Source organism: Oncorhynchus nerka, linkage group LG20, assembly GCF_034236695.1.
Source record: "Oncorhynchus nerka isolate Pitt River linkage group LG20, Oner_Uvic_2.0, whole genome shotgun sequence".
Lineage (NCBI taxonomy): Eukaryota > Metazoa > Chordata > Actinopteri > Salmoniformes > Salmonidae > Oncorhynchus > Oncorhynchus nerka.
Window position 1 is genome coordinate 42,898,777 of NC_088415.1, and position 11,207 is coordinate 42,909,983.

An 11,207-nucleotide genomic window follows, 5' to 3' on the forward strand; every position below is an offset into this window, starting at 1 on the left:
CACTCGGGAGCTAATCTAAGGAGAACCAATAGGAATATAGTACTTTGATGAGATGAAAGCATGTGTTCTATTGGTCAAAGTAACAAGTACCAGGAATTTGGAATTCATTCAGAGGCTACTGGTCAAATCCTAACTTGAAAGGCATGCAGGTAACTGAAACTGTCCGATATCAATACATGATTAACGTAACAGCTTCATTCATTTCACTGGTTAGACTTTGGCCCAGAGGTGGGATGGATAATGAGATGAACAGAGACACTGGTACATAACCCACCTGAGACAGTTAGGCTAATTTACAGTATAACAAAGCCCAAAACACTGATCTTCAGCTTACAGGTCTATACTTGAGCAACTTACCATGAAGAGAAACTTTTTGTATTTGGATAAAAGCTGAATGAAAATGTGCAGTTGTACACAAACAGCAGACTGTCCAACAACCACCACCACGGTATAGAAAAATCATCTTTCTTGAGAAGAGAGGATCAAATGGACATAAAACACCTTATCTGACTTTGAAAATATAAAATCATCAAAGTTAAACTTCCTTCCTCTCATAATAAATCGACATCACAGTATCCGACTCTTTGACATGTTGCTCCTGTCCTGCATCTACAGATAGACTGGGAGTTGGAAATGTGTTGAAAAACTAAAAACTGAACTTTGATTCTTGAATCGAACACAATGATTGTACTCTACCCATTAGGGAAACCAAAGGGCTGAAAAACACAGCAACTATTTTTGTCAAATCCAGGTCAAGCATGTGAGACAGAGGGTAGTGAAGGTATCAAGCGCACAGTGGACCGTTCACTACCAGATCCCTCAGAGAGCGAGAGAGAAAGAGCAGGATAATAGATGGTTAGATAATTATCTGACTCTTTCACACCCTCTCCTGTCCTCTCTCCCCTCTTCTCCTTCCCCACTGAACAGTCTATCTAATCCAGGTGAGAGAGCCATAATCAGCAGATGGCTACATGATGAGTCAGGATTACAACATGTTACTAAAGTGGCTTAGGCCGACTACTGGAGTGGAGCTCTCATCACAATGGATGGATCAACCGGTTTTATTGTATTACCACGCATCAAACTCTTATCTACTCAAGCTCCAATCACAATGGATGAATGAGCCCTTTTATTGCTATTACTAGACCCACTACACATGACTAGTGACTTGCTATTCCTGGAGCTTCTTCCTATCCATGGATAAAATCAGCCCTTTGTCTTATTACACATCATTACAACTGACCGAGGATAAGCTGATCACGTTTGAACTGAATTGTTTCATACAAACAAAGAGTACTAAAGTGGCTTAAAGGACACAACTATTGAAGCACTCTCCCATGCGTGGATGGATGAGCCTGATAGCGTACTGCAGATAGAAAAATAATGATTAGAATGGCAGAAGCATCTCAAGTCATAGGAATTTGATAGGGTACTTATTATATTTCTATGCTACAGAGAGCATCACCTCTGAAGCAAACGGTTTCATAGCATTTCATTTTGGTATTGCGATTTATTAAGAATATGGATGCTGTACTCATTATGGCTTTCAGTGGTTGTATTCAAGGGTTCAACATGAAGTCGTCAACATTTCTATTAAGGAGGAATGGTCTGATAATGAATTGAGCACGTCGCTATTATAGACCATGGCAACATCCAAAATGGCACCCCATTCCAAGTGGACTACATATAGGGAATAGGGTACCATTTCAGACACAACCCATGTGCTATTACTCCCTGTGGGCTAATCCAATCCAACTCATAACCAGTGCTTTGACTCTCCCGTTTAACAAAAAAATGAAACATGAATTATATTTTCATTAAATGCATTATATGAAGGTCCACTATACCAAGTGATTACTTTTCATTTCCATCAAACCTCAAAAAGTTGTTTGCTCATCAAATAGTCTACCTGAAGCGAATAACCAAAAATAGGTGTCAGGAAAGAATATTGCTATTTGTTTAAATAGCAAAAAAAGGAGAATAATTTTACCGAGCCAATTTTGATTTACAAACGCACTTGTCATTTACAGCCAATAATTTATATAGACAGTCATTTCTATAGACCGTCTGTCGTATAGGGGCTGGTGTGGCAGTCGTCAGACAATAAACACACTGACTGATTATTGATTGATTGATCATAACCTAGAAAGCTAATGGCAACGTTATAGCGTTTGCAGCCTACAGCCGGACATTGTTTACCATTAACACAGCAAGGGCAAGTCCATCCTCAAAAGCCTTATTTTCTTGCTTTCCACTGGCTGCTGCAACAATGTACGAAGCAGTAGCAGGGGGCCAAGGATGTAGTCTAAAATAGGCTCCAACGAGCGAGGGTTTGATATCATTTATAATTATAGCAAAGTTTGAAATCTCCCCCCCAAACAAAAAACATAAATGGATACGTTATAATGACAATATACATTCGTTGTTTAAGCAGGGGATGCTAAGCTAACGTATAAATCAATTGGCAAATAATACATTTGATGGCATTATACTAGGCTATCCCCGCCCGCGTTACTAAAATCTGGCAGAACGTAAACAACGTACCGGTAGCCTTTGAAATAATTTATGAACATTGTATTCTACCATGTGCTGCTTGTAAAATATGACAATTTGACCCGATATCACCGGCTGGGAGCATTTAAAACCCCAATCAGATATCTCGGTAGTTTGCGTACAAATGACACATTGTAACAGCTAAACTACCCCGGTGAATAGAAACATACATTATATTCCAAGCGGTCAAAGCAGGGTTGGAAATGTGTTACATTGCAATATAAATAAATGTCTAAAGAAAACTGCACTTACCTAAATGTATCATCTCGTTGACGTCCGTTCGGATGTATTATAGGCAAGCTGGTACCAGACAGCTAGCAAGCTAGCTAAAGCCCTATAATGTATATTCCTGTCATGTAGCTCTATAGCTAACCAAAATATTTCAAACGTTGCTCAAGCGACCTTTAAATTACACTTCATTGCATTAATTGTTTAAAAACAATATTCCCTCAAAATAGGCAAGATACGACACGTTTTCAAATTATATCCTTTTAAAAATTGTAGCTTCCCCTTGGTGCTGCCTGTTGGTAAATCCAAACTTGAAAATCCACACTCGAGTCGTCGAGTCTCAGTCTATACGGGAGCAGGCGGTATGTCTACGTGCTGCCATAAAGATGCTTGCCTTTCGTTGGTTTGATTACATATTTTCCCGTCAGCCTTCGTTGTGGCGAGATATTCATGTACACCTACCTATACGTGCATATACCTTCAGACGTTCATTTGTGTACCTAATAGACAAGATACGAGTCACGCGGCCATCTGTGTACAAGGTGTAACCGCATACGCTTGCTGGGCTTCTCCTTTCCTCACTACAATCCGCGGAGGCACTTGCCACAGGCTCGTCCGATGTGCGCACGCCACCGCTACCCAACAGGACCACAAGAGGGCGGCACACGCAAGCTCGACGGTGGCACAAGTCCGCGAGTTGTTGTGATTCTGGATGGACAGATAGCCACCAACAAATGCAATAAATGGCCATGTGTTGAATCGTAAGTGATTGGTTTTAGCTAGTTTTTCATTTTGTTGTTGATAGCATGTCTTGTTTTGACTGATTTCATGTCAATGCTAATATGGCAACAAAAACATCGCCAGCTATTCAACCAACTGTAACGATTTATTTGAGAGACAAGTGCAAGTTAATTTCAAACATTGGATACGAAATATAGTTTACATATATCTAAGACAACCGTCTTTTGTCCCATAGTTGCGCACGCGTTGGTTTTGTTGCTAAACAACCAACCCATCTATAAAGAGGCTCAAGTGCAAAATGAACAAGTATTTTGGCGCCCCCTGGTGTACTAATGAAATGACCGCTGTCGCTGCACAGTGCAAGACTGAAGCATGATGCGGCATTATACATGAACAATTTCCCACAGGTCTAGGGTTGCTGCATGTATCAAGCGTCTGAGTCCTGATCGATTTATTTTTTAAGCATAATTCACAAGATTACATGGACAGGAAGGACCAGGGGCTGTACTGTATGTGTTATGTGTCTAAAGAGTATGAGTGCTGCTCTAGGACCAACATAGACAAGGGGAACCTGATCCTAGATCAGCACTCCTACTCCGCAACACTTGATACATACGATCTGATCTTCTTTAAGTTCAGCTGACATGAGCTTATTCAATCTTTCATATCGTCTTACATCAACCCATAAGGCATGACAGTAATTGCCAAATACATACTTTACATGCACTCATACTTCACAAAAGGATTGCCTATAAAATACACTCTAGGTAGTATTTTAATGTACTGACCCACAGCTAACCTGGTCCCAGATCTGTATGTGCTCTTGCCAACTCCATTGCCAAGCCATGACAATCATTGACAAGGATTTGGCATGATAGCACAGACTGGCACTCAGGCTAAACCGCACAGCACACAGAAAATATTGAGATCTTTTAATAACTTACAAAATAGTTTGTCACAAAAATGAATATTAAGAATTCTACAGTACACTTGGTTTCATAGCACTTTGTCTATTTCTGGACCAAAACCTAAAACATTATGCTTCGCTTCTTTTCTTTCAGTGTATTCTAAATATCAAACTTTTTCCAGGGAAAGAGATTGTCTTTGAAAATGCAAATAAAGTTACACAAATAACAAAATAAAGACAAGGCCTGAGACACGTGGAAAGTGTTGTTACCTAACAGTACAATTTCAAAAGAGAATATTTATCTTAGGCACTAATATCATCACTCTAGTGTACAATTCATGAATATAGCCTACGAGGTGTAAAAACAAGTTTCTTTAGGATTCTAAACTAGGCTAGTTCTATTCCACGTCAAATACACAAGATTACTCAAACACACTGTATACATTTGCTAAACAAACAATGATTGCTGCACAGAAAGTTATCTATAAAAGGTGGGAATTTTCAGCACTTTAGCCTGGTCCCAGATGTGTTTGTGCCCCTTGCAACTCAATTGCACTTGCCCATTGTCAAGCCAAATGTTTGACATGACAAGGAGTTGGCACTATAGCAGACAGCCACAACTTAATTGAAATCGTTAATTTTCTATATTAAACCTAGGGTACAAAATATGAATGCATTTTAATCTTAATTTAGCACAAAACAGATCTTAGAACAGCCAGCAATAACATAATGCTCATAACCTACTTACTATCTATTATACCTAAATTGTATTCTGGTCAATGTCCATTCAGATAGGCAGTGTTCTCTGGCCTCTTCTTTTTTTAAACAGACATTACTTGTTTCACTTATTCATTTCTATCAAGCATTTACATTTATTTTTTTTAGACCTTTTTCCACTTCTATGCATTTGGTCATCAAACATTTGGTCTCTGAAATATCCCTTTCCTCTATCTGTGGTCACCTGTTATTTCAGCAAAGTTATTAGGCCTCAAATGATGAAATAAATGCCAAGTTCAGATGTCAAGTGCAAACAGTTGCTTCAACCATCAGTCAAGCTAGCCTATTGAGCTCCAGCATCGTCACAGTGAGATTCCAATCAATCAATGGATGTCCTTTGCAGCATGTGTTACTTGACCAAAAACAGAAAAAGTATTGTAGGAGCCTGTAGTTCCATGATTTTGTAACAGAGCATTTTTTTGTCCAACTTAACTGTTGTCTTACATTACCAATACCATACTCCTGAGTCTCATCAGGGGCAGACTGGCCATAGGGCAGTTCTGACAAATGCCAGATGGGCTGGTTCATCTTAAGACCAGTCGGCCGGTTAAATTGTTGTTTTTGCACAAAATGATCATTGTTTGGCTAATAACAGGGGCCTCAATGAAAAAATATATATATATAATTCTGGTCCCAGTCCATCCCAAGTCTCACTAATCAGAATGAACGCGACGAAGCCTGGAAATCGAGGAAGTCAAACAATCACCGTCCATGCTTCTGCTGCAACAGTTTCTCAAATAGATATGTGCTGCTAACCTTAGAACCAGAGAAACATTGGGTCTCAAAAGGTGCTAGTCCTTAGAAACGGTCTGCATTCCAACACTCCACCCATCTCCCAAAATGTGCACTTGTCTTGCACACTCCCAGTTATTAAAAGCATTGGATCGGTGTCGGGCCTAAGCATTGGCTGGAGGGGTCCCACCATCGTTAAATCCATGATGACGAGTGTGCACTCATTAGGAGAGAGTGGAGGAAGGGATACATGTACCTGCAGAGAGTGTTTAATTCTCTAAGGGGGCACGGAGGGGGATACAGCCGTCCATTTCGAGAGACTCCGGCCAGCCTTCATACTTGTTACTGCTCTTACTGTTCTTCATACGCTAGGGGGAGGGAGATAGAGTGCATGAACATTAGGCTTTACAGCAGGGGTTCTCAGTGGGTCGGTGCAAAAGTATATAATTGAAAAAAAAAAAAGTAAAACATAAATGCACTGTAATATAGGCTTTAAAACTGCCAAGTTCCCTCTGCCCAGTGGCAAACTGTGTAGAATTGCAGGATATTAGCATTAAAGCTGTAACAAAAAACATCTCTGCCCGATGACAAAATTAGAAGAATCGCAGGAAATTAGCTTGAACTGCAAAATCTCTCCGATGCCTGGTAAATTCTCTTTCCCCGGGCCCAAGACTTGGTTCGTCCAGCCATGTACTGCAGCAGACGTCATAGTAAAACTTCTTGTAATCGTTTAAAAAAAATCACAAACCAGTTGTGTTCCGATGATGAATTCTGAAGAATTTGCACACACAAAAGGGGTCCCCGAATCCAAAAAAGATTGAGAACCCCTGCTTTACAGAACAAACACACTGACAGAGCCATATATATATTACCTATGGACAGAGCTACAAGGAAGAGAACAGTGAGTGTACAGATGCCTCATGTGTCAGAGGTCATGTCTCCTCATCTCACGCATACACATGTTCAAGCACACCCAATTCTTAGTATGCAGGATCACCGTTTGAGTTGCGTAAATGTGGCTTAAGGTAAAGATAGTCTACCTGTTCGAAAGGACTCTTGTTCTCGATTCCCTTGGCTCCTACAAACACCCAGCTGTCTCTGAAGGTGAGCTCCTTCACTACTGTGCTACCCAGCTCCTCAAACAGACGACGTGCCTCGTCATTCAACCTGACAGAGACACATTAGGTTACAGTCAAGTAGGCTATAATGTCCATAATATCCATTAAGAGACAGTTTCCTGGACAAATATTAAGCCTGGTCTTGGAAACTTTCAGTGGAGATTCTCCATTAAGTATGCTTTTTAGTCAGAGTAGTGTTAATCTTTGTCCCTTAGAGTTGTTTTTCATGACATACAGAACTGCATTAAAAGTTGCCATGATGCAAATGTACATTTTTAGATGTAGCTGTACTGGAATGGTGTACTTCATTGTTAATCTGGTTTTGCTAAGCAAAACTAAACAACTCGCCCCTCCAGAATTATGTGCGTGTGCCACAGGGCGTACTAACCAGTGTTAAAAGCTTTGCATGTGACTGGAACTCACTTAGCAGTGCCAGGGGGGCAGAAACTACACAACTCTCTGGGGGTGTGGGGGGGTCGAGTGTGGACAGAGAATATTCTGGACTCTTACTTTGTGGCAGGATCGTCAAAGGAAGCTACAAACACAAGTGTTCCCTCATGTAGGGGCCGTAGATACTTCAACAGGTCAGTTACATCTGAGAATGTAGGACAGAGACGATGTCTTAAAAGGGGAACGGTTAAACACCTGGATTTATCAGAACAACATGGGTTGGTTTCCTGCACACAGATTGATTCTAGTTCTGGATTTAACAGCATGTTCAATGGAGATTCTCTACTGATAGTGCTTCTTAGTCCAGGACTAGACTTAATCGCTGTCCGGGAAACCGGCCCCATTTGTACCCCTTATTTCACAAAACAGCACATTAATATGAGCTAGTTTAATCCTCTCACCTCCTGCCCACATATCAAAAGATTTAGTGTCTAAGAGCTCTCCCGATACCCCTGAAGAGCAGAAACATGAAGTAGTGGTATAAGAAATGAGTACACACATAATTCAACAGTTAATCAAGCATCACTATTCGGAACTCAATTGGAAAAATTAACTTTATCAAGATTTGTATTAGTAGGAGTGAGATTCTAATTTCTTACCATTTACTAAAGCAATGTTTAGTCCTCTGCCAACATTGTTCTTGACACTGCTCACAAGGCTAAGGGGGAGAAATAGGAGAGGTTGGGAGGCGAGAAGGGTACAAGAGCACAATTATTTTGTCAACATACTGTTCAGGGGTCGGTTTTCCCAAAAGCTTTGTAGCACTAAGACCATCCTAAACCCACTGTAGGCAATAGACAAAAGATGAGAGATGAGCTTAGAGCTACTAAGCTTTCAGGAAACTCACCACGAACAGAATGAAAGGCAGAAAGAAGGGATGATGCTACAGACAAAACCACCAGATTGATGGACTAGTCTGGTCCCAGATCTGTTTGTGTTTTCTTGCCAACTCATATGGTCATTGATCATAGGAGTTGGCAAAACTGCACAAAGATCTGGGACAAGGCTAGAAAGACAGCAAGTCAGACAAAGAAATAAAATGTAATTTATTATTATTAAATACTTGCATTCAGCTCTTCAGGCAAACTTTAAGGCCTGGTTTAAATGAGATTATGGCAAAGAGAGAGAGATGGGAGAAATAACAAGAACAAAGAAGGGGTAGAGAGAGTGAGAGATGGAAGGATGGAGAGAGATGGATGGATGGAGAGAGAGAGTGTGTGATTGATAGACACAAATTCTCACATCTTATCCTCCAGGCAGATTTTGGGCCCAATGACGTTGGCGGCTCCAGAGACAAGACGGAAGGCCAGATGTTTCTGAGGACATGGAGCCGACAGACCGCACTTGTACCTGCGTGGTTTGGTCTCTGGAAGAGGGAAAGAGAGGAGACCTGAATTAGCAGGCGGGGAATATGGTTCTCTACTAAGGGACATAAATTAGCACTGTCCCACTGACATTGAAAGGTTCCAAAATACAACACTTCAAACTAAGTGATTGCCACTGTAAATAATGGTCTTAACCTTGCCACATACCAGCTGTTGGCTCCTCGTTTGTCCCTGTAGAAAAGATAAACAGAGAATGACACAATCAATCAACTGAATCATAGCTTGAATCAGCAATGTTGTCAATTCTTAACTGTTGTCGTGGAAATATTGAGTCAAATATTTCTCAGATATCGGAGCTTGTAAATTCAAAGACTTTATTACAAAAAGTAACAAAGCCGAGCAATTCCATGGAAGAACGGACTTTTCTTATTACAGACCTCAGAGGCGTTTATAAATATTGATCTTCAAATAACACACATGGTCACTTCCCTCTATGTAGATGATTAACACCCCTTGGCCTCTCACCACCATTATCTTCCGGTCCCAATTCTTGCTTGTTAACGCTCACATCTGCGCAGTTTAGATTATATTGGTGGCGGCACCATAGTGTTAGTACAAAAATATATATACATTTATTGCATATATACTTTCCTAATAAGTGCTTTTCTAGTAATACTTGGTTGGTACAAACATATGTTCTTATTACAGATACATGGCTTTTGGTGCCTATATTAAATAACTAAGGCACACATGTTCTGCTTATGTTTTGTTATGATGTGTCCAATGGTTAACTCTTTGTTTATCCAGCTCTGTCCATTCACCTGAGCTCAGCCTTCATTCTGCCTACACATGTCTATTAATTAACCCTATGTTTACTTCTGGGAGAACAGTCTAGACACTGGAAGAAAAAAAAAATCAACCACCGAATTTTCTCCTACACTGTTTGATCAAAGTTCAGTTTAGTTCAATATTATTTCAGCACACAGAACCAAATCGCACATGCACACTGGTCAGCTATGTTTCATCAAGACTGGGCTCAATCCAAAACATGTAGATTATAAAACATACATACAGAGAACAGCAGCGGGGTTGTCTCTTACCACTGAAGAAGTGTTTGACCAATGAGCTGCTATCCCCTCCGAGTATGGAGCTGGCTAACACCCATGTGAGGCCCAGCAATAGCAGCACAGCCACAGCTCGCATTGGCCCTGGCACACAAACACAAATCATTACATTAGAATGATCAACAACAGTACATTATATTCATTAGATAGATGGGCACACACACACACTTTCTCACACATGACACAGACAGTTTTGGTAAGGATATCAATTCTTACCTGCCAATCTCATTATTTATTTATTTATTTCAGAAGCAAGGGCAGACAGGCAAGTAGTCCTAGGGATAGAAAAAACAAACAATGAGAAAGAGACTAATAGTAACGTCAGTAAAGCACTTTTCACTGGAGAACAATGATGTTTGAAATCTTAAAATTATACATTTATCAAATTACAGTAATCTCTACCTACGAGATGGATTCGATAAAACATGGGGGAGGAGTGAAGAGAAGGTGCCCACAGCAAGGAGGGCAAAGTGGCAACACCCAACCACCGTACAATATATATAAACTTTCATTGAAATTAGTATATCGATTTCCTACCTATTGCCTAAAAGAGGATGAATAATCGATTGTCCCAGCTGGTAAATCGCCAGTTCGTCACCTGGGACTTTATTTCTTCCAAGGAAACCTCAAGACTTTCCCCTCGTGAAAATACACATTTGCTGGGAAGCCACACTTTGAAGCAAAAAAGTAAGCCAATGAAATATGATTTGGACGTCTTAGTTGATCATCTCTAAGGTTTGATTCGTTCCAGTTTTGACAAGTACGCAGGATTTATGTTTATTTCATCAAGCCTGCGATTTTCCGGATTCGTTTTGAGCCTTATATTTTGTCGGTGACGTCGGTCACGGGTATGCGCAACATGGGCTCGCTTATCATCCGCGCGTTAATTTTTCTACGCTACATAAAAACATGTTGACGAAATGATGGGATATCATCACCCATATGCATTACATAAACTAATATGAAGCGAGAATGGATTTGAAAAACTAAATTAAAAAAATATGACTTGAAATACACTTACCCCCTAGTCTAAACCGGTCTAAAAAATGACTTAAGAAGAGCACCAGCTCTAACGTAAATTCTGGCAACATTGGTTGAATTCGATTTGCATGGCCCGGCACCCCGGGTAGGCGGAGTTTTGTTAGTTTAGACAATTCCATCACAGAGTTTCTAAACACAGAGATGCAATATCGCGAGACTTTCGGGAACGCTTGCTCGACCGAACAAGATGAACAAGGCCAGGGTTTGGGTT

General features: G+C 40.4%; 2 protein-coding genes across 4 annotated transcripts in view; both read right to left on the bottom strand.

Moving 5' to 3' along the window:
- The window catches only part of LOC115102685 (serine/threonine-protein kinase WNK2-like), a 79,899-nt gene extending 76,412 nt beyond the window's left edge, over window positions 1-3,487 (bottom strand). Inside the window, exon 1 of the mRNA XM_065006059.1 lies at window positions 2,806-3,487. The gene's annotated coding sequence lies outside the window, so the exon portion shown is untranslated. The remainder of the gene's footprint in view (window positions 1-2,805) is intronic.
- A 161-nt stretch (window positions 3,488-3,648) lies between these two features.
- LOC115102684 (protein FAM3A-like) lies at window positions 3,649-11,039 on the bottom strand. 3 transcript variants are annotated; one of them, XM_029622882.2, is made up of 10 exons: window positions 10,977-11,039; window positions 10,172-10,230; window positions 9,932-10,039; window positions 9,027-9,062; window positions 8,749-8,872; window positions 8,106-8,164; window positions 7,908-7,958; window positions 7,567-7,651; window positions 6,979-7,105; window positions 3,649-6,306 (listed from the first exon to the last, which is right to left on the bottom strand). In XM_029622882.2, exons 2-10 carry the CDS (start codon window positions 10,182-10,184, stop codon window positions 6,208-6,210), a joined length of 702 nt encoding a protein of 233 aa, XP_029478742.1. In that variant the 5' UTR covers window positions 10,185-10,230; window positions 10,977-11,039; the 3' UTR covers window positions 3,649-6,207. The 3 variants fall into 3 exon arrangements, with proteins under 3 accessions (XP_029478742.1, XP_029478741.1, XP_029478743.1); XM_029622881.2 differs by lacking the exon at window positions 10,977-11,039 and adding an exon at window positions 10,493-10,956; XM_029622883.2 differs by lacking the exon at window positions 10,977-11,039 and adding an exon at window positions 10,493-10,952 and having other exon boundaries at window positions 9,039-9,062.
- Between the last annotated feature and the right edge of the window lie 168 nt (window positions 11,040-11,207).

What these genes read in the sequence shown, in the direction of transcription:
- LOC115102684 (XM_029622882.2), bottom strand. An exon ending in AAACATTGCTTTAGTAAATG is followed by an intron (nt 7,959 to 8,105) that starts GTAAGAAATTAG and finishes TCTGCTCTTCAG; the next exon opens with GGGTATCGGGAGAGCTCTTA. An exon ending in TTTGACGATCCTGCCACAAA is followed by an intron (nt 7,106 to 7,566) that starts GTAAGAGTCCAG and finishes TGTCTCTGTCAG; the next exon opens with GTTGAATGACGAGGCACGTC.